General features: G+C 36.6%; 1 protein-coding gene across 10 annotated transcripts in view; it reads right to left on the bottom strand.

Annotated features, from left to right (window-relative positions):
- Positions 1-24,532, bottom strand: part of SETD2 (SET domain containing 2, histone lysine methyltransferase) — a 141,756-nt gene that overhangs the window by 54,405 nt on the left and 62,819 nt on the right. For 2 of the 10 annotated variants that reach the window (XM_023726403.1, XM_023726413.1), the window contains exons 10-13: positions 21,932-22,066; positions 20,996-21,115; positions 19,033-19,695; positions 10,934-11,011 (exon numbers count right to left, since the gene is read on the bottom strand). In XM_023726403.1, the coding sequence (XP_023582171.1) occupies positions 10,934-11,011; positions 19,033-19,695; positions 20,996-21,115; positions 21,932-22,066 (996 nt within the window). Of the gene's footprint in view, positions 1-4,142; positions 4,676-10,933; positions 11,012-12,208; positions 14,901-16,122; positions 16,406-19,032; positions 19,696-20,995; positions 21,116-21,931; positions 22,067-24,532 lie in introns of those variants that run through there. The other 8 variants (XR_002823133.1, XR_002823134.1, XM_023726416.1 and 5 more) reach the window with 8 other exon arrangements.

Consider the following 24,532-nt stretch of genomic DNA (forward strand, 5'->3'; position numbering starts at 1 on the left):
TTTGTACTGTCAAATAATACCAGTATAAGAAGGTCTGAGGGAGAGATAGAGGAATGGGTAGATACGTGATAAAAACCAAGTGTAATAAAATGTTTATGGTAGACTTTAGGTGATGGGATATGTATACTGTGGTGAAATGAGTTCCTTCATGTGGCCTTCTGCCTTGGTTCTCTGGAAAAAAGTTTGAGAGATTTTTTTCCCCTAAGCCCTGAGGAGTTACTTTTGCCCTAGTTTCTACCCCAGCAGGTTTGTTCCTTTTGTCCAGGTTGATTGACATTTTCTGGGTTAGCTATAAACTGATGGTTTTATTCTTTTTGTCTGGCCCTGGGCTTCAGCCTGCCTTGTGACTGGTCTATATATTTATGTAAATGAAGTGACTACAGCCTACTATGCAAATGAAGTGTCTGCAGCCTACTGAGAGGGGATTGGTTAGTTCACGCCCCTGGTGGGAAGGCCTTGCCTTAAAATTGACCAGGAGTTTGCTTGTACATGTAGCCAACCCCACAGAGGTTGGCAGACAGAAGCAGAAGAAAGAATAAAGAAGCAGAGAGAGGAGGCAAGGACTTCCTAAAAGAGCTGTAACATGGGTCAAGGGCTGTAAAACTGAAGACAAGGAGAGGCCCGGAAGGAGTCCTTCTGCAGAGCTGGCAGCAACAGGCCTGGGAGGGCTCCTGCAGCAGAGCCGGTGGTGATGAGCAGGCCAAAATAAAGAAGCTTGTCCTTGGAGGGTTGAGAGGAGGCCTGCATGGCTGGCAGGGGGCATACACGGCACAGAGAAGGACTTGTTTGCTTGCACTGTCGAGAGGAGCAGAGACACCTGTCTTGCACTGAAGAAGTGAGGGATGTGCTCTCCACTTCAGGGGAGCCTTCCAGACTTTGCCTACATGCTTCCCGATCCTGAACTGTAACCTGTTGGTCCTGATCCCGAGTTCTACCCTGTTAGTTCCTTAATAAACCACTTAACTGTAAGTATGGTCTGTGAGTTCTATGTGGCCACTGCAATGAATTATCAAACCCAACAGAGAAACAGAGAATGCCGTGGGAGGGATGATTGGTGTCAGCACTGGTAAAAAGATTGGAGAGTGGAGATATGTCTGACCTCCACCTCATAAGAATCAGCTTTGGGCTGATCCTGGTCATTATCCCTCATGAAGTTAGAAAGGTTCTGATGCTACTACTATCCTTTTACATGTATTCATTGTAAAATTATTTCAACTTTGCTGTATTTGAACACTTTAATAATAAAATGTGGGGGAAAGGTATCGCAGCTAAGAAAAGCAAAAAAGTAAACTAACAATGTTTTGAAACCATCTTCAGCAATTTTTGATACTACCAAAAATGTAAATCATGGTATATATTTTTTATAATCTTAGCACTCATAATCTTTACAAAATCATTCTTATTACTAAAATTCCAAACACAAGACTATTTAAAAAATAATATATAAATTAACCTGTTGAGGAAAAACAGAGATATTGTTAAGTTTAAGAAATCAATGTGGGGTAAGTCACTGGTCCTCAGATCTCAGCTATCTGAAGCGCTCCTTAAACACAGATTGAGTACACCTCTATAGTCTTCATTCAGTAGATCTGGGGTGGGGCTTGAGAATTTGCATTTCTAACAAGTTCCCAAGTCATGGAATGCTGCTGATCCAGTGACCACACTTTGAGAATCATTATGATAAGCAGGAGAAAATTAAGGCCAACTCATATAATAATAAAAACAGAAAGTACAACTTTTAAGTCAGGAGAAGAAAACTCAAACTAACAGAAAGCGAGAAGGGGAGGAGAGTAAATATAAAGCACTAATATAAAAGAAATACAATAAATATAGATTTAATTCATTTAGAACACATTCTCAGACTGAATTTTAGAAAGATATATTCTAAGCTGTTTAAAAGAAGCATGTTTTAAACAAAGAGACACAGGAGAACTGCAAATAAAAGAGGACTGAGAAAGATTTATCAGGCAAATGTCAACTAAATCCTAACTCTGACAATATAACAATTAAGGCAACAAAATATATGGAAGAATGGTTATTTAAAACTTGTAAAATGAATAATAAAAAGTTTTATCCATTATAAACATAAGTGCACTAATAAAAAACCAACAAACTAAACCAAAGCTAAGAAGTTTCCTGAATACAAGCAAACACTTTGAGGGACAGAGTAACAGGGGTAGGGATCTGGGGACCATGCTTTCAGAGGACATCTAGGCCAACTGGTTAACAAAGCTTATTAAAAAAATGTTCTGCATCCTACTTTGGTGAGTGGTGTCTGGGATCTTAAAAGCTTGCAAGCGGCCATCTACGATGCATCAATTGGTCCCAACCACCTGGAGTAAAGGAGAATGAAGAACACCAAAGACACAAGGAAAGTAGTAGCCCAAGAGACAGAAAGGGCCACATAAACCAGAGACTTCATCAGCCTGAGACCAGAAGAACTAGATGGTGCCCGACTACCACCAATGACCTCCCTGACAGGGAACACAACGGAGAGTCCCGGATGGAGGAGAAGGCTGGGGTGCAGAACTCAAATTCTAGTAAGAAGATCAGACTTAATGGTCTGACTGAGACTGGAGGAACCCAGGAAAGCATGGCCCCCGGATTCTCTATCAGCCCAGAACTAAAAAATTTCCAAGGCCAACTCTTCAGACAGGGATTGGACTGGACTGCAGGACATACAGTGATATTCGTGAGGAGTGTGCCTCTTAGCTCAAGTAGATACAAGAGACTAAATGGGCAGCTTCTGTCCAGAGGTGAGATGGGAAGGCAGAGAGGGTTAGGATCTGGTTGAATGGACATGGGGAATCAGGGGTGGAAAGGAGGAGTGTGCTGTCACAGTATGGGGAGTGCAATTAGAGTTACATAACAAAGTGATGTATAAATTTTTGTATGGGGAAAAAAAAAGAACCAACAGAAATGCAGGGAACCCCTATACACACTACACACACACACACACACACACACACACACTTTCATTTTGGGCAGACATAGAACTTTTACAAAAACAGACCAACTATAAAGCCATAAAGAAAGTCTCAGAGTTCTTAAAATATCACACATATTGTGCCCCCAACCATAATGAAATAAAATTAGAATATAAGAGGATTCCTAGATGTAAAAAAAAAATCAAGCCCACTGCCATCGAGTTGATTCCGACTCATAGCGACCCTATATGACAGAGTAGAACTGCCCCATAGGGTTTCTAAGGGGCGCCTGGTGGATTCAAACTGTCGACCTTTTGGTTAGCAGCCATAGCTGTTAATCACTACGCCACCCAGGTTTCCAGAAGTAACACAGACAAGGTGATAAATCAATGAAACAAAAATAAGCGATTAACAAAACCAAAAGCTGGTTCTTTAAAATAATTAATAAGCTAATAATTAATGAACAAAATTAAAAAAGATGCAAATAAGCAAAATCAGACCATAAGGTGGAAATAATACACACACACGATTACACAGTATTGTAAATAACTACTGATATATCTGAAAATAGATGAGATGGAACAATTCCTAGAAAAAATATAAAATGCCAAAACTGGTACAGGAAGAAATGGAAAACTTGAATAGAAAAACAATTTAAATTAAACAAGGTGAAATGATAGTCATATAGACTATCTCTCCTAAAAAACTCTAAACTCAGATGATTTTAAAGGAGCATTCTACTAAACTTGCAAAGAAAAAAATAAATTCTATCCCCGAAATTGAAAAGAACTTCTATAATCTGGAAAGGTTACACAGTAAAAACCTAAATCAAGCATTATATTTAAGGGAGAAAGTGATTCCCTTTAAGATTTGACATAGGCCTTGCCAAAATCGTTAAGAGAATTACATAAATAAGAAATGTAAGGCTTGGAAAGAAAGTTTTTTTTTTAAAAAAAAAGAAGACTTCTGTTCAGTAGAGGACACCATTGATAAGAGGCTCAGTAAGGAACACCACTGATTGTTAAGAGGATGAGAGAAAATTTTTCTGTTATTTTTTTATTTGAGATAAAATATTTTTAACATTTATAACAGACAAGACATTACAAGGAAAACCAAACCAAACTCAATTTGGTTGAGGCAATTCCAACTCACGATGACCCTACAGGGCAGAGAAGAACTGCCCCATAGGGTTTCCAAGACTTTAATCTTTATAGAAGCGGACTGCTACATCTTTCTCCTGCGGAGTGGCTGGTGGGTTCAACCCGCCGACCTTTCTGTTAACAGCTGAGTGCTACAAGGAACTTCCTCAAATTAATCAGAAAGAGACAGCAACAGCAAAAGAAAAACAGGCAAAGGCTACAAAGTGAAAATATACAGAAACAGGAAATTCAAACATAATGAAAAAATGCTGAAGTTTATTAGTAATTGGATAAATGTCAATTAAAACAATAAAACATCACCTTCTACTTATTAGAATAGCAAAAAAATAGAAAACCAGATAAGATAACGCAAACCCTTATAAGGATGCTTAGCTATAAGAATCTTCACTAACTGTTGGTTTAAGTTCTCTTTAGAAAGACTACACCAGAATTCTGACTGTACTTGGTACCCTATGATCTAGCAAGTCTGCACTGGGTATATATCCCAAAGAAATCTCATATAGGTTCATATAGAATACGTGTAGAGAATGTTCATCTTCACAATGTCTGTGGTGGAAGACAGCTGGAAAGCAATCTGGGTGTCCAACACTAGAGAAAGGATAAATAAAATATGGTAAATGCACATCACGGAATAAAGTACAGCAGTCAGAAGCAATGGACTAGAAAGAATACAAAGTAACATGGATGGATCTTAAAAACAGTGAATTAAAAAAAAAAAAAAAACAGAATGAGATAACAAAGTATCACTTATACATATTAAAAAAAATGTGCATAATGGTCATCTTAAGTGATGCAGAAAATGTCTTTGACAAAATCCAACACCCTTTCATGATGAAAACACTCAACAAACTAGGGATACAAGTAAACTTTCTCAAGCTGGTAAGGGGCATCTATGAAAAACCCCCAGTTAACATCATACTTAAAGGTGAAAGACTAAAAGCTTTCTTCCTAAAATCAAAATAAGACAAAGATGTCCACTCTTGCTACTTCTATTCAACACTGTACTGGAAGTTCTAGCCATTGCAATTAGGCCAGGGGAAACAAAAATCTAAACTGGAAAGGAAGAAGTTAAACTGTCTCTATTGACACATGACATAATCTTATACACAAAAAATCCTAAAGAATCCACAAACTATCAGAACTAATAAACAAAGACTTCAGCAAAGTTGCAGGATACAAGATCAGTACACAAAAATCAGTTTCTATGAACCAGCAATGGACAATATGAAAATGAATTATGAAAAGAATTTCATTTATATTAGCATCAAAATGAATAAAATACTTAGAAATAAATTTAATTTAAAAAGTACAAGAATTGTACACTGAACACTAAAAAACACTGTTGAAAGAATTTAAAGAGGACCTAAATAAATGGAAAGATATTTCATGTCCATAGATTGGAAGATTTAATATTGTTAAGATGGCAATATTCTCCAAATTGATGAACTGACTGAATACAATCCCTATCAAAACTCTGCCTTTTCTGCAGAAATGGGTAAGTTGATCCTAAAATTCATATGGACTAGCAAGGCACCCTGAATACTCAAAACAATCTTGGGGAAGAAAAAAAGAGAGAGAACAAAGTTGGAGAACTTACATCAATTTCAAAACTTACTACAAAGCTACAGTAATCAAAACAATGTGGTACTGCATACTGGCATAGGACAGACATACAAATCAATGGAATAGAACTGAGAGTCCAGATACAAACCCATACATCTATGGCCAAGTGATTTTTGACAAGGGTGTCAAGACCATTCAATGGGGAAAGAATAGTCTCTTCAACAAATGGTGCTGGACACCTGGATATTCATATGCAAAAGAATAAAACTGGACCCTTACTTCACAACACATACAAAAATTAACTCAAGATATATCAATGACCCAAGTGTAAGACCAAAAACCATAAAACTAATAGAAGAAAACACAGGGGTAATATTCATGACCTGGAATTTGGCAATGGAATCTTAGATGCCATGAAGAGTATGAGCAACAAAAGGGAAAAAAAAAAGATAAATTGAACATCACCAAAATTAAAAATGTTTGTATACCAGAGGACATTATCAAAAAAGTCAAAAGACAACCTACAGAATGGGAGAAAATATCTGCAAATCATCTATTTGATGACGGTCAAGAATATATAAAGAATACTTGCAACTCAATAACAAAAAGATAAACAACCCAATTAACAAACGAGCAAAGGACTTCAATAGATATTTCTTCAAAGAAGATATACAAATGGTCAACAAGCACATGAAAATAAGTTTAACATCATCAGTCATTAGGAAAATGCAAATCAAAACCACAATGAGGTTATCACTTCAGACCCACTAAGACAGCAATAATGAAAACAAACAAAAAACCCCAAAAATAGAAAATAACAAGTGCTGGCAAAGTTATAAAAATGGAAACTCTCCTCCATTGCTGGTGGAAATGCAAACTAGTTGAGCCACTGTGGAAAACACTTTGGCAGTTTCTCGAAAAGTTAAACACAGAATTACCATATAACTTAGCAATTCCATTCCTAGGTATATAACCAAGAAACTTGAAAGCAGGGACTCTAACAGATATTTGTACACCAATGATCACTGCAGCATTATTCACAACAGCCAAAAGGTGGCAACAACCCAAGTGTCTATCAACAGATGAATGGATGAACAAAATATACATACAATAGAATATTATTCAGCCATGAAGAGAAATGAAATTCTGATACATGGATGAACCCTGAAAACGTTACACTGAGTAAGTCAAGGCATAAAAGGACAAATATTGTTTGATCCCACTTATATGAAATATAGACTAGACAAATGCATAAAGACCAAAGTTTATTAGTGGTTATCAGAGGCAGGGGGAGGAAAGTATGAGAGTTATTGCTGAAGGGGTACTGAGTTTCTGTTTGGGGTGATATAAAACTATTGGAAATGGATAGTGGTTATGGTAACACAACATGGTGAAAGTAACTGTCACTGAACTGTACACTTAAAAATGGTTAGAATAACATTTGCTATTTTATGTACATTTTACCACAATAAAATGATGCTGCGCCTTGGTGGCGCAGTTGTTAAGAGCGGCTGCTAACCACAAGGTCAGCAGTTTGAATCCACCAGCCACTTCTTGGAAACCTTATGGGGCAGCTCTACTCTGTCCTATAGGGTCGCTATGAGTCAGAATCAACTCGAGGGCAACAGGCAAGGCAGGCTAGATGTTAACTGAGAAGGGATGTCTGAATGAGAATTAATTTCATAAGTGTTGAGGTTATCAGTTAGTATTTTTGTTATAATTTCTGCTCCCTAAGCGATTTTGTAACTGTGAAGATAGGGAGATCTCATACATATGTGTGTATGTATATATGTGTATGCAGGTAGTAAAAGACTGGACTTTTCAAGATAATTCAAAGTATCTGAAAAAAAGATTTCAAAAAATTCTACCACCTTCCTAGAATTTTCTGGTATATATGTGAAGGTTTAGGATTAGAAGCCAACATATCAAAGATTTATCTGAATTTACTGAAAAGTAAAAATTTAGAAAAAGAAGCAACAAGTTAGGCAACAAAATGATGGCAGAAAATTCAGTTCATCTGGTTCCCACTGACAGAGTCCTGGTGGTACAGTGGTTAGACCTCGGCTGCTAACCAAAAGGTCGGCAGTTCAAATCCACCAACTGCTCCTTGGAAACCCCACAGGGCAGTTCTATGCTGCCCTACTGGGTCGCTATGAGCTGGAATCGACTCAAAGGCAACGGGGTTTGGTTTGGCTCCCACTGCAACCATATCGCTTTATAGACAAATCATCTTGTAAAGCAGATGGTTAAATCAGTTTTTCTAGTCATCTAGGGTAAGGATATAAAAGCGCATGCCTTTAGGTAATATCTGACCCCATTATGGGACCTGATTCATAATTCTATATACTGGTGCAGGTGTCGGCAAACTACCCCAGCAGATTAAACCTGGCCTGAAGCCTGCTTTTACAAACACTTCCTACACTACCTAAGAATTGCTTTTGCCTTTTTAAAAAAAGGTTGTTTAAAAAAAAGAATATGTGACCAAGACCTGAAAGTCACATTTTAAATTTCAGTATTTATTATCTGGCCTTTTATAGAAACAATCTGCCAACTCCTGATCTAGGAAATAAAAGCACATATCTTTGGGTGATATCTGACCCTGTCATGTAACCTGATTCACAATTCTATACATTAGTACAAAGATTAAAAATCTAATTTCTTAATTAACAACAAAAACAAACAAACAAAAAGGACAACATATAACCTCAACATCTATGCCCTTATATTACCCCAAGGTCTAATAATACAAAAAAAAAGGGCCAACACTGATATGTTCTGGTGCTCCTTTCTTACTTCAGCATTAATTTTGTGAAGCACTTTCAGTTGTAATGGTTCTATACCCAGGGCTTAGTTCCCTTTAACAGAAAAAAGAATTAACTCCTATCATCCTGTCCTGTGAAAAGTATAACATATGTGGTTTTTACCTCTTAAGTTGTGTAATAAATGGCGGGCCGGGGGGCGGGCTGCGAAGGAAGAACCTCTATTAGCTCAGAGAGGTCACAAGATTTGATTGGAAAGAAAACTTAGAAGATAACATACATGTCTGGAGGTTTCATAAAATCACACGTATGAGAGAGGGAGAGAAAGGAAGGGGGAGGAGGCAAGTGTGTTTATTCTTTTAAACCTCTGAAGAGACACTCATGTCACTAACTTCATATAGCTGGGCTCCCAAGAAATGAAAGGTAGTAAGATCTGTTCTCAGTTTTCAGCCACTGAAAAAAATGGGCAAAGGATATGGACATAGTTCTCAAAATACGGAATACAAATGGAAAGATGTTCAATATCTCGTGCATAAGAGAAATGCAAATTAAAACTACAATGACATACCATTTTTGCCTACCAGTCTGATCTAGACAAAGTTTGACAATACTTGTATTGGCCAAGGTGTAGTAAAATAGGCACTCTCATGCATATAAACTGCTGATGGAGTTAAGCTGGTATAACAACTATGAAGAGTAATTTGGCAACGCCTATCAAAATTACAAATAACACAGACAATGACACAAATAACAATCATAGTTTGACACAGCAATACTACTTTTAGTAATTTTCCCTATAAGTATATTCCCATTTGCTTGCAACAACTTGGGTGAAAGTCACTTGTTGTAAAACTGCTGTCATCAAAGACTGGAATTAACCTATTAAACGGCTGTAACGGGACTGATATAGCTAAGCTATACAATACCCTAGTGGCGTAGTGGTTAAGAGCTACGGCTGCTAACCAAAAGGTCAGCAGTTCGAATCCACCAGGTGCTGCTTGGAAACCGTATGGGGCAGTTCTACTCTGTCCTATAGGGTCACCATGAGTCAGAATCAACTTGACGGCAACAGGTTTTATACAATTAAATGGAGCCCTGGTGGTGTAGTGGTTAAGCATTCAGCTGCTAACCAAAAGGTCAGCAGTTCGAATCCAACAGCCACTCCTTGGAAACCCTATTGGGCAGTTCTACTCTGTCCTACAGAGTCATTATGAGTTGGAATCAACTTGATGGCAAGGGGTATACAATAAAATGCTATGCAGCTATGAAAAATACATTCTTTATATACTGATATACAACAATCTTCGTAATAACATTAAATAAAAAACAAGGCGTTGAATAGTGCTGCGAGTTTTATAAAGGAGGTAAAATAGACACATCTAATCTGCATAAATTATCTCTAGAAGGCTACACAAAAAACTAGTTGCATTGGTTGGTTGCCTCCAAGGAATAGGACAGGAAGCAGAGGTGGGAGGAAAACGTTTTCCCGTATGCCTTTCGAATTTTCTATCATCTGCAGGAATGACCTATTTTAAAAACTAAAATAAAAAGAAAGAAAAAGATAACATGACTCAGAAGAAGCCACAGGCAAGGGAACAAAAGAACCCTGTGCTTTGCGACTGTATTCCTAGTGATGGCCACAACGTGGGGGTTGTGAGATCTCAGGCAAAAGTCTAAGGAATATGGCAACTCCCCAGACAACTTCTAAATACCACTCTTCAGTAAATGCCACCTTAAAAGCCCTCCAAGGCAAGATGAGAAGGCAGAAGGGGACAGAAGCTGGGTGAATGGACACGGGAAATTCGGGGTGGAAAACAGGAGTGTGCTGTCACAGTATAGAGACAGCAACTAGGGTCACATAACTATGTGTGTGTATAAATTTTTGTATGAGAGACTGACTTGAACTATAAACTTTCACTTGAAGTGCAAAAAAAAAAAGCCCTCTGAGTCTACCGCCATTCAGTTGAAACTCCTCCTCTCCCATTTCTCCTCTTACCTTACCCACTCCCACTCCAATTTGAAGAAGATGCTTTAGCAATGCTTGGTTTTACTCAATATACACCTAAAATGTGCCAGGCACTAGGCAAAGTATGGAAGCATGCAGGTGAACAGCTGACACTGTCTCTGCTTTCAAGGCTCCTGTGCTCCAGTCCAGTAGCAGATATGCCTGCCAAAAACTAAAAACTATTTCATGCTGATTAATAATCATGGATGAATAATGGAGGTTATGATTAAATATACAATTTCGGATTTCTGTTTTCTAGGTAAATTAATTCCATTATCTAAATTTTTTCTTTATACTGATCAAATTTAACTACCTCCTCTATTAATTTCTCTAAATAAAACATAACAACCACCACGGTCCTCTAAGTGGCTTTACCGAAGTTACATGTTACACTAGTCAACCCAATCCTACAGTTAAGAGAAGGAACCCTGCTGGTGTCCAAATGATCTGAAAAATGCTTTTTGGACCACAGCCCGTTCTACTCCCAACCCACATATATACACATACATACACACACACCTCTCTGAGAAGCTGTTCATATTTCTGAACCCTTGGCCCCACAGTCTTGCGTCCAATTTCAGGGGTTCTGAAGATCCCCTAAAGTACAATCATGGATTACAGGTTAAAAATCTCTGCAGCATTAAGGAAAAAAATGAGACTTGAATAAAACACTAATGTGGTTTCTATGATTTCAGAATGAATTCACTTATTACAGTTTCTAAATAAGCAGCAGGTTAAGAAAATTCTGAGAAGTATTTGCCAAAGATACATAATTGTGTGAAGGGAATGGAAAGAATACAGAATTTAAATCAAAAGACCTGAGTCAATCTTTAGCTCTATCACTTAAAAGCTAAATACTCTTGGGAAAGCCACAAGCTCATGGGTTTGTTTCCATTTTACAGGTGATAAAAACTTGTAAAATTCACAAGGTTGTAAAGATTCCATGACACTCATCAAATATTTTCTGGACACCTATCAAATAAAAGATACACTAGGAATTTAAGAAGCAGTATGGCACACCATGGAAAAAGATGAACCTTCTTCACTTTTTCATTCAAATATTTACGAAATGTTAAACTACATACCAGGCTAGTCAGTACCCTGGAGAGACATGAATGGCCAAAATAAGCAGTCTGACTTTACACAATGTACAATTATGAAATGGTATTTGCTATGACTGGAAAGGATGTTATGAGAGCATATAAAAAGGGTAGAACATCCTGTCTTAGAGAAACAGAAATGGCTTTCTTGAAGAAAGGATGAAACTGAAATGAACAAAAGACAACCAAACAAAAGAATGTGTTTTCAGGAGTGAGCGTGTGTATAAGTGTGAGTGTGTGTGTATATATATACACAAACATTATCAGCATAGGACTACTGGTGCACCAGAACAGCTTGAGCTGAGGCTGCAGAAATAAATGGGAACCAGACTATGACATGCCATGTTAACTAAAATGAATTTAATTTTAACAGTATAAGCGGGAACCATTTAAAAATTTTACATGAGACAGTGTCATCTGACTACTGAATGCAGCACAGACAGTAGGGAGCCCATAGTAGCCACTCATTAAGTACTACAAAGATACAATAATCAAGTAACTGTTACTACAAAGATTAAGAAATAGCCCCTGAAGCCTTCGTCTAAAGTGAGAATAGCAGCACAATTGGAAGAGCATAGTCGATGTCACGGAACTGTGCATGTAGAAATTTTTGAAATGGTGTATCTTTGGCTATGTATATTTTCACCAAAAAAAGAAAAAGGTCGAGAAGGGAGAGGGTTGACATGCTGTGGGGTTGTTAACCAATGTCATAAAACAATATGTGCACTACTGTTTCATGAGAAACTTTTGTTCTGTAAGCCTTCACCTGAAGTACAATAAAAAAAAAAAAAGAAATAGCCCCTGACCTTTAGGACTCCATGGTCTAGTGAGGGCAAACAAGCATCTAAGCAAGTAATGTTAGTAATCCGTTAAGATTACTACTATTGTATAAAAATACAGAAAAGGCCAAAGTATTACAAAGGATAAACTGTAAGTTTAAACAAACACGATTTATTTTTTTTTTTAAGAAAAAAGGATATCCCAAGCAGGGAGAACAGCATGAAGAGAAACATGGAGAGGTGAAGATGTAAGGGCACCCTGATGTGGCTCATGCATTAAGTGTGTAAGAGAAATTGCTGGACAAGAAGGTTAGACAGAGATAGAAGGATCTCCCATACCATGCACTAAAGGCTTTGTTCTTTGAGTAATGGGAGTCCTTGTGTTTTTAAAAAATGCTGTACCATAATGAAGGATAATATGAAGAGGGAAAAGAATAGAAGCAAGAATGACAAATAGGAGGTTGCTGCAAAAGTCTAAGCAAAAAATGATGGGGGCCTGAACTAAAAGTGGCAAAGAGACAATGTGATCTATTTAACGGGTAAGACAAAAAGAAATCTCAGATGCCATGAGAAATACAACCTTTTAAGGAATAGAGAGAAGAAGAACAATCAGAGTCAGAGAAAGAAGCTCAAAAGATTTGGAAGAGGGTGATGTCAGACTAACAGAAGGCAAAGTAAAGAGAAATGACAGCGAGGTCAGGTAGGCTGCATGTGCACGTACATATAAATATAAAACTCCTAGTTCTGTCTACTGACAGGTTCTAGAAGAAACACCCCCAATAGCAATGACTTCACCGACATTCCAGATCTTGGTTTCTAAATATCACTTCCCACCACAAGGAACCAGGGCTTCTTGGAGAAATGGCTGATTCCAGCGTTGGGAAAGGGAAAGTACAAGATGAGCCTGGACAACATGTTATGCCAGAAAGCTCAAAAAATAACAGACATGTCAAAAGGACAAAGAAGTCAACCTGAAGGGGCTTCCACTGGTCAAATATGGGACAATTAAAGCATCAAAATAATGGAATTAATGGATCACAATCCACTGACTAAAATAAGAATCCATGAGTCTACTACCCGTTCACCCATTGCCATCGAGTCAATTCCGACTCATAGCGACCCCATAGGACAGAGTAGAAGTGCCCCATAGGATTTCCAAGGAGTGCCTGGTGTATTTGAACTGCCAACCTTCTGGTTAGCAGCTGCAGCTCTTAACCACTATGCCACCAGGGTTTCCATGAGTCTACTTGTATAAATCAATGAATAAACAAACAGGAGAGCAGGGAAAGCTCTTACTTATAAAAAAACATTAACCAATAAACACAGAAGTAAAAAAAAAAAAACGATGGATTGGAAAATTTGGCAACCACAGTAACAACTGATTCAAACAAATCACTGGATGCTAAAAGTAGCAGACAAAATTTGATGGAAAATAAAATATCTACATAGTCCCAAAGTTGCTCTCCATGTGATATTTTTTAATTATGAAGGGAAAAACAGTAACTTTACAGTGCAGAAACTCGGCAGACACCACCTTAACTAAATGATCAAAGTTGAAAATGCCAGTAATTGGACAAGCTGACATCATGGGAAGAGCATTACTGTAACATTTCTGACAAAAACACATAACCTGAATCCAAACATGAGGAAAAGTTCAGACAAACCCAAACTGAGGGATTTCTACAAAATAGCTGGCCTGTACTTTTCAAAAATGTGAAGTTCATGAATGACAAAAAAAGACTGAGAAACTGATTCAGATTAAAAGATACTAAAGAGATAAAACTCAATGTAAAGCCTGATCCCAGATTAGGTTTTGGACCAGAAATTTTTCTTTTTCTTTTGCTATAGAGGGCATTGTGTAAACAACTGGCAAAATTTGAGTAAGATTTGTTCATTAGATAATAGCATCATGTCATTGTAATTTGTTGATTTTCATAAGCATATTGCAATTATATATGAGAATATCGTTGCTGTTAGGAAATACATACTAAGAAATTTAGGGACATAGGGGCATATTATCTGTAACTTACTCTTAAAAAGTTTCAGAAAAAAAAAAAAGACCAGGATAAAGTAAATTTGGTAAAATATTAACATTTGGAGAATCTGATGAAGGACTTACAGGATTTTTTTTTTTTTATATTATTCTTGTGATTTCTGAGTCTGAAATTATTTCAGAATTAAAAGTCGAAAACATTAAGCAGGAAAATGTATATATTCACATTATGATTATATACAAAACTAAATTATACAACCTACATCTACACTATAAAAGTCTCTTAAATGCTGACTTGATCATGGTCCTAAGGAAAGAACTGCATTCCTTGGAGGTGTATTCTAGCCCAGTAATTTCATTAATGTATATACTCTGCCACTTCTCAGGTAGTTTTACATCACTTAAAGTAACTTTTCCTAAACAGAGTCAAGGCTTTTTAAAAAAAAACTAACTTCATGGGCAATAGAAACATGACCATTATGTCTTTAGGGAAAGAGAATTAAGAGCTCACCCAGGAGAGTTAAGTGTTAAAATGACTTCATTCAAAACCAGAATGTTTAGAGCAGCCAGATTCTGTACTTTTATCTTTTACATCAGGTGTTGGCAAATTTTTTCTGTAAAGGACAAGACAGTAAATATTTTAGGCTTTGTAGGCCATCAAGTCTCTGTCACAACCACTTAACTTTGCTGCTGTAGTACAAAGGCAGCCACAGACAATATGTAAATGAACATGGCTGTGTTCCATTACAACTTTATTTACAAAAATTGGCAGTGGGCCAGATGTGGATGACCCACTGATTTAGATTAAAGTATTTATTCAATAATAATTAAATGGAACACTAATAAGTTTTAGACCATTTTTGCCTTTTACCAAATGAGACACTTATTTAAAAAAGAAAAAAAAAAAAAAAAACTTCTGATGTAACATCATTTAAACCAACATTCTTTGGGAGCCATTCTGAATTAAAAAAAAAAAAAAAAAAGGCAAGTAATATTGATCCTATGGATACAGAATAATAATCTCTATTACTCTACTACAGATTTCGAAATTTATCACAGAAATCCAGGACATCTAATTTCATTTTGAAATGTTACACAGTAGATTTCACATACAATATCAGTGAGGGACTGAAGCTCTAAGCAGTGACTCAAAACTTCTCAGTTAGGTAACTCTTTATGCTTTATTTCAACTTTACATAGAGAGTTTACTTCTTAACATTCTACTAGGCAAATCTTACGCTGAATCAAAAATACTGTCTTAAGATAAAGATGAAATAAGAGAATAAGAGTCGTCACTGAGAAGAGCTCAACTTATCACACATAAGGAATGTTGTTGTCCCTAATCATCTAACCTAGGTCAAATGGAAACTACCCTGACTTCATTATAAGGAGAGATGCACATCCTCTAAGTGTTCACAAGAGAGGCTCCGGAATCACTAACTATAACAACCTCTTGGTGTTTAACTGCAATTGAAGCTGCCAAGTTCACAGGAACCTTACCTCCTCTTCTCATGATCCAAATGAATGAAGATTTTCCAGTCAAGTCATAAGTAATCATCATTTGTAACCCGGTATTTTGCCCTGTGAAGTCTGAGGTATATTTTCAGCAGGATGGGTGATGTACAACAATTCCTTTAGAAAACAGAATTATATGCACACACCCCTGCTGAAAATGTAGCCCAGTAAATTTACATGTGAATATGAATACATGACCATGTGAAAGCAATGTGCTAAGTGATGTTTATCGTTGATGTCTACTTTAAGAGTCAAAACATGTAAGCCTTGTGGAGCCAAGGCAGTGGTCCTGTGTATATAGGTATAGAAAAAGTAGCTCACTTAATCCTTTCTCGCCAGAAGTCGGGATTTTCCCGGAAGGACATCCATTGTCGGCAATGGACGCACCAAAATAATGCCGGCGCCAATGAGTTAACCACCTCTGTCCTCTTTTCACCTATCATATTTTTCATGCATCATCCAGCTTCCCAACCATCTTCCTGTTTCTTCACAGAATGCACGCTAGGTTCTCGTTTTTCTTCAGCACGAAGTTGTAAATGGAGTTGAGAAAAGGAGACACATGGTCAGCTGGTGATGTTAACAAGCTCCTTGCTGCCCTGAGAAGCTAGATGGAAATGGTTCAAGTTACAAGAGAGATCATCATCAGATCTGGGAGGACAAAGAGTAATTCATGAAGCTTTACCCTTCCCTCCCACCCGCTTTCATTTACTGATGATCCCTATAGTATGCTTTCACAGCAAAATCAAGATTAATAAATCTGAAGCAACCCCTTTCAGATCTTCACTCCAGTGAGTAGAAAGGCCAAGTAGAACACATGTCTAACAATATTACGGTGGCCCCAAAAGATCAAGGAGGTTTGAAGTGGCTAACATAACCACAATCTTAGATCAATGTATTTTTAGTATAATCTTGGAATTAAAGACAAGCAACTAGCATGGTGCTTGGCAACAGGTGCTTAGTAAAGGTTGGCTGAATAAGACATTTCCTTGTCAGTCAGTTTACTTGAACACATAGGTGGAAGTCAGACAGAAGTAGTTAACTCTTTCAATGCCGGGATAGTACAGATATATAGTAATCACATCAGATCTATGTGTTTCTCTAAAACATATTCAAATCATGGGTGACTGGTTTCAGACTTCTGATTAAATGCTATCTAGATTTTTTTTTTTTTAAGTACAACCATAATCAGAGTTTTGAGATCAGAATCATGGTAAATGCTGACTAGAATGATAGATGAATTAAGAACCCCAGCACCAATGTCTAACAAAACATCAAAGTTCAGTCAAATAAAGATATTTCTCAGGAATGCAATTCTAGATGGGTAATGATTCCAGAGCAAACTAGAGTTTGAAGAAGAAAAGACGATTTTTCTTTAATGGCTCCTTTGACACTAAGAATCAGGATAAACTCAAAATATGATGGTTAAGAAGGATATACTTTTAAGTACAAATAAAACTTTAAGCCTCAAGTCAAGAGGATCATCAAGCTACACAGTACTGTGGAACTGCTTTGATCTTTCAGATAGGAGTGGGGATGATAAGAAGGAGAAGAAATAATTTTATAGATATCAAAACTATACGTCCAGAGTGTGAGTTTAAATTATTGCAGTTATAGCCAGTTGGGTTAAGGATATCTCAGAGAGTAATTCATACCATTACAATTACAGAACAAACTACCATATTAAAAATATATATATTGACTTTATCTAGATTATAAACAGACAGGTTTTTAAGAGATTATGATTATATCTTAGCAATTTTTAAAAAGTATGTCAACCAGAAACTTTTCTCAGGCAAAAATGAACTACTGGCTTCTACAACCCCATTCTCTCTCTATAAAAGGATGGCTGTATGGCCTTTTCCATGTCCACCTGTGTACTCGTCTCCATCTCTACCTTCCTTACTGAGCCATGGTCATAGTTCAGGCTCTCCAGTGCCCTCCAAACACAAGAGGGCCTTCTTCCAGGGACTCCTGTGCCCTCGCAAAGCAAGCCTAGATTAAATAAAGGTCCACTGACTATCCTGGCCTCTCCTTCTATTAACTGCAATTCTGATCCCTGAAGTATACATATTGTTTCTTAAGTAGATTTACTATGAATCCTTTCTTTTATATTTACAAAAAAAAATCAGATTTCAGAAAGCTTAATAAGGCTGAGTTATGCTGAATTATAAGTAGCATGAAAGAGTAGGACAAGTAGAGCTCAAATAGGTAAACCAGAGCTGAAACCACACCATCCTTAAAGAAGGGTCTCAACACAGCAAATTAGGAATGCTGGAAGCAAGCACACTGCACAAACCACCAACTACTCATTTTGTTCAGTGTAAGGCCAGTACCATTTGGGTCAAATCTCAGTATCTAATGGGATTAGCTTTGTGGTCATAACTGGGGACCAAGGGGGTTCAAGTGTTATCTTGCTGCAAGGAAAACTGGAGATCTGGTTGCTTCATCTCTGGTAGAAGGAAGGAACAGAAAAATAAAAACTAGGAAGTACCTGTTCCCACAGGATTCTCAAGATCTGTATCCCAGATTCAGATCACTTACAGTAGAAACATACCACCTCTCCTAGGCTCATCCTGTTACTCACTTCTGTGTTAAACTCACACTGGGTTTGGAAATATTGCAACGCAAGTTCTACATATCTTACTACATTTTTAAACAAGAGGTTATGTATGTACTAGGCATAAGGGTCCCAGACCTCTCCATTTTTTAGATAACATCAAGGAAATAAAATACCTTCCAAAGAAACAGGCATTTGAAAGTAGCCTATGTCAGGAACAATAATGAAATTGAATACCAACTAGTTTTGTAATTTTAGGAATTGTTTTTCTAGCATAGTTTATTTTTAATCATTTTTTATGAGAAGTTTCTAATTACCTTAATTTTCCTTAAATCAACATTAATTTTTATTCCCAGTACAAAATAGAATCGTAAGTTTGTTACTAAAGGATTTCTGATTTTGTTTTTAATGTGAAGAGCATTTCAATTTCTAAAGTCATTACCGTAACACAGTTTGTAACTGAGGAAAATGGGGTCATTTATATATCAGTTTGGCTAACATGACTTGTCAAAGTTTAAAGGATGTTTGAGGTATTTATAATTAGCTGACACTAAAAAATGGTATTCCATTTTTCAGAAATACACATAGCTAGAAAAGTAGGTAGTTCAACTTAGGTTTGTGGATTCTAAACCTGATTAATTCAAGTTAAAATGAACAAAAAAATATTTTCTTACCTTTAGGTCTTTCCAACTGTCCAGGAGCTTGGTGGCCAAATCACTTATATCCACTGTTTTATCTGGCTGTTCCTGGCTCCTTTCACTCTCCACATCAGACACACCTTCCTCTTCATCTTGGGATGGTGTTTCCTCAGCAATAGGTTCTTCTAGTTTTGTGCCATTGCTCTCTTTGGGCTCTATTTCACTGTCAGCCTCTGGTTCAGACATGGGTAGCTTACTGACCTCCACTGAAGCTTCACCATCAACTCTGGATTCAGGCAGCTGTTGTGTGAGTAGCTGTTGTGGTTGCAACTCTTCCTCTTCCTCTATGGGGACATTTTCTAACTGGTCAAGGTCCTCTTTGCCATCCTTGCCTTCTAGTTCACTGGTAGCATCAGAAATCGCACTATCCATGCTATTTTCACTTATAATTTTCAGTCTACGAAACATGAGCTTCTTGGGGGTTTCTGTGTCAGCTTCCGTGCTAAGCTTGGTAGAAGGATCAGGTGTGTTGAGTGGTGTGTGAGCACGTGATGTGTTCTCACTAGAATACCCATCTCCTTCACTCAACTGAGGGACAGCGGTCTTGGTCTGAGACCAACGCTGAATGATTGGAAGTACTTTGCTTTCTTCCAGCATATTTTTAGTAGGAATGGGCAAGTGTTCCAAAGTCTTTATAATCTAATTAAACACAATTAAAAAAAAAACGAGATTACTTTGTACAATTTACAAAAGTGAGATCACTTTGTAGAGTTGACTTTTCAAACCTCTGGATGGGGCTTGGATAATTTCTGCATAAGTGGTACATTTTGCTACTATCTTATTAAATTAAGACCTTAGTCTCTGTAAACAGAAGGATTTAAATATCATAATATTATTTTCCTCTAGAAAGGAAAGAAAATTGTTTTAATAAGACTGACCAGCAAGAGCAAAATGTGGACGAGGTGTCTACTCACAACTTTGGTAAAGTTAAGTAGGACTTTATCAAAATCCTATACCAGTAGTTCCCAAATCTGGGAACCATTAAAAAAATATATATGTGTGTGTGTGTATATATATATATATACAAATATAAACTACTGGACCTCATCCTGGGTATCTTCTTCTAAGAAGTTTCCCAAGTGACTGTGATACAGGCTTGCGAACTATGCAACATAACATATTTAAATGATGTCTATAACACACATAAAAAAATGCAGATATTACCTCTTTAGTCTTTGATAAACAGCTGTCTAGCAAAGATACTCTCTTCATTCAGACACCCCCCTCTGAAATCCAAGAATTTCTTCCAAAGTACTTCTCAATGCAGTTCTACAGAAACCCCAAGGCATCCCCAACTTCTTATTGTCAAATCTCCCAGTAGAAGGATGGAGGCAAGAACAATTACTTATTGGCTCACTCACATGTTTTTGTTTTCAAAAGTGCTTTATTAAATGATTTGGGGATTATATCAGAAATTATGATGAAATGCTACATGTAAACCAAAGTTAGAAAAGACTGTTAATTTCAGGGGAAAGCATAAACATCCCAACTCCACTAACAATATTGCCAATGAACCTTTACTAAGACCTTTTCAAACACTTATTTCATCCTCAAAATGTTCTTACTGTTGTCATCCAGAATTCAGCTCTTAATCAATTTTTTTAAATCCCAGAATTCAAGTTTTATATGGTTTCTCATCTTTTTTTAAAACTGTAATTTTAGCAACAAATTGGACCCTTCACTTAACTATGATATTATTATACCTCAATCTTGCAGTTCTCAGCGTTGCGGTTATCAACCTTTAAAAGATACTTTAGGGAAAACCATGGGGCAAACTCACAAGTAGCAAGGTGTTATAGGAATGATAAAATTATTTCATACCAGTGGTAAATATACTGTTAAATTCATAATCACAGACACTATCACATAACCTCAACCTAAGCAATCAATATAGAAGTCTTAGAATTTTAAGAAACACACAAGCTGAATGTGGACTGACCTCTTCCTGAAGCTTCTGGTTACTTTCCCGGCCATCACCTAGCTCTGCCATCCAGATCCACAGCAAAGACAGTCCATGACATTCCAGAAAGGATTTTAGGCAGGACTGTGAGTGTGTGTTCTTCCATGAGGGAAGGGAGGCAGGATGTAAGGTGTCAGGGAGGGGACAATACCAGACAGACTGTTACAGAGGGCTTACAGATAGCACTAAAGAGTTCATTTATATTCACAAAAAGCCTAGAAATTGTTTTGATTAACACAACTGTACAAAATAATAGATCTTTGTTGATAACCAAAATGTAGGCAGACAACCTGGACTCTGCCAAAGTGGAAAATCATATAAATACTAATAGATCATTTATACTTAAATTCAGTTCTGTGGGACTAAGAAACAAACTGCATCTATCATTTTCACTGAAAAAGCTAAAGTCATAGAAATTTGTCTTTAAATCATTTTTTCCCTCTCTCACTTTCAGAAGCTTATTCAAAAGGCTTTTTTTTCCTCTTAGATTTTTCTTAAAAATCATCTATTTTTATTATCCAACTTCTTGTGGCATACTTAATAAGCTGCAGTAAATGAGATCACTGTCAAAATTCCTTGCTTTGAGATCATGTGGTACAAACAGCACGCTAATAATCCAAAAGGGTGAAAAATACTATGCCAAGTGCCATGAATTGTTGTACCAAAAAAAACATGCTTTTTCACTAGACAGAAAGAGGAAACCAGGTCTACAAATTGATTAAATGATGCTAAATTCTTCAGTCATTTTTAAGTGTACAAGCTTTCAAAGTCATGCAGAATTCACATACTCATTTTTAAAATGAGATGAACTCTTTTCATCAGAATTAATCCTTCTCTATTAACCATTCTGGTTCTAGTTTAAGTGTCCCACCCCAAATTAAGAAATAAAAAACAAATTAATATTAAAATGTTCACCTGTATGAGCTCAAGACAGGTAAGTTTCTGCTCCAAAGTTTCAATTCTAACCATCAGGCGGGATAAGCTGAGCACCTGGTTTTTATCCGAGAGACCTTCACCATTTTCCATCAGAGCTTCAAGCTCTCCATCCACCTACCACAGCAAAGAAAATCATCTGGTTATAAAATATTGCTAACTTAAGAATTAAATACTCTAAAAAGATGTGCAATGTCACTGGTTAACAGGAAAACACAAATTAAGACCACAGTAAAAAACCATGTTAACACTCACTAGATTGGGGAAACAATTAAGAGGTCTGAAAATATCAAGTCAAGGCAAATACGTGGCTCAAAAGGAAGTTTTATACATGGCTAACGAACGTATAAATTGGTATAATCAATATGAAAAGCATTTTATTCACTCATGAACTATTTATCAAGCACTTACTATACATCAAGTACAATTTTAGGTTCTAGAGACATTGCAATGAACCAAAACAGAAAAATCTGTCCTTATGAAAGACAAAAAACAATTATTAGGTGAAAAAGTAAATAAAGCATTATATTAAAAAATCAAATATTTGTATCTTCTATGTCCAGCAATTCCAATCCTAAGACTAAACGCTAGAGAAACTCTCGTACATGAGTTCCTGGAGATTCCTAAGAACGCACACTGAAGCACCATTCATATTAGCAAAAAAACTGCCAATAACTCAACTGTCTGTGGACAGGTTGGATAAAATGGCACGTGCACACAATATTATACTGCAGCAAAACAGAATCAAGCGCAGTGAAATGCAAAAGCATTCATCAACCTTACAAACTTAATGTTGTGTGAAAAAAGCAAATTCCAGGAGATTACATACTATATGAATCCATTTTTACGCACCACAAAAACAAATTTGAGGGACACATATCTGAAAACTTGATTTTAAAAAGGCAAGGGAATTCAAAACAATGGTAACCTCTAGGGCTAGGCAGGGAAAGGGAAGCAGAGAAGAGCTCACAGGTATTAGTAATGTACTAGGTCTTAAGCTGAGGGTATTCATAAGGGTTTATTTTATAATTATGCTTTACAACGTACATATATTTTTTGGATGTTTCAAACATTACACTTATATAATAGGGGCGGAACCCACCTAGCAAAGGTCTGGGAACTGTTTTGAGGTCTTTGTAGTAGCTCTAACAGATATAAAGACGTCCTCACATACCTTATAATTGGGCACATTAAATTAATTCACATGAAACAGGAGTTTAGAACACAAAAGATCAACAGCTTTAAAATCTCCTCCCTGCCCCCCACCCCCAAATATAGCAGTTAAAGAGTCTTTCTCTTTTGGCAAAGGTTTGAGATGCCAATATTCACTGGGTTAAGAGATGGGAGTATTTTCTTTTCACAACTAGGCATGTAACGATTCTGTAACTCCAAAAACTCAGAGACAGATAAAACTGAGTTTTTATGTTACTTTCATTCATTCAATAAACACGTATTAAATGCCTATTACTGTATATAAGGCACTACTGGGATATAAAGATAATAGCATTCTTAAAGAAATGAACAGTAAAAATACATAAATGGGCATAAATAACAAAATTTTGCAAACAAAATACAGTTGAACAGCCTTTGAACATCTTTAGTATAATGATACTGGAGCCCTGGTGGTGCAGTGGTTAAGAGCTTGGCTGCTAACCAAAAGGTCAGCAGTTTGAATCCACCAGTTGCTCCTTGGAAACCCTATAGGGTAGTTCTGCTCTGTCCGACAGGGTCACTATGAGTTGTAACTGAATCAACAGCATAGCTTAATGACTGTATTGTACTATATATATTTTATAAAGTAAGCATGCCAATCCCAGTGGTGATATAATACACCTTCCGTAATTTTGGGTATTCAAGTAGATCAATCAACTGTAGAATTAATAACTTTGAAAATAATAGGGAGGATTGATTCTTTTCATTAATTTACATTTACTAAAAGTATTTTTTATATATAGGTCACCATCTTCCAAAAAGGATTTGAGATAGGTAACCAAAAGTAAACACAGAAGTAAACTAATGATTAAGATGTTAATAAACTATTGATAACTGAAAATTTACATGCATAAATTTACTTAAAATTTATGCTATTAAGTACGTAATCACTCTAAGATATTATTTATTCTTTTTAAATGCTTTCATATTTTTAGGTATGAACTGTCTTTATGGGTGATAAGCACCATTCTTCATGCTTGATGAAATATAGCATACATACAAGAAAGTATACAAATATTTAGTAAATAAACAGGTTTAATAAACAAATAAGTGTGCAACATTTATGGAACTACCACATTCAGGTTTAAAATAAGAACACTGCAATATGCCTAAAGTGACCCATGTACTCCTCCACTTCCTCTGCTTTAGAGATAACCTATCCTGACTTTTTAAGAAATACTTGTTTTTCTTTATAAGCTTACGACCTCTACGTAAACCCTTAAATAACAGAGGTTAACCAGATGTAAATCCATCCACCTACGGTCACCTGATCTTCAACAAGGGCCCAAAGTCCATCAAATGGGGAAAAGACAGTCTTTTTAACAAATGGTGCTGGCAAAACTGGATATCCATCTGCAAAAAAATGAAACA

Source organism: Trichechus manatus, unplaced genomic scaffold (assembly GCF_000243295.1).
Source record: "Trichechus manatus latirostris isolate Lorelei unplaced genomic scaffold, TriManLat1.0 scaffold00001, whole genome shotgun sequence".
Lineage (NCBI taxonomy): Eukaryota > Metazoa > Chordata > Mammalia > Sirenia > Trichechidae > Trichechus > Trichechus manatus.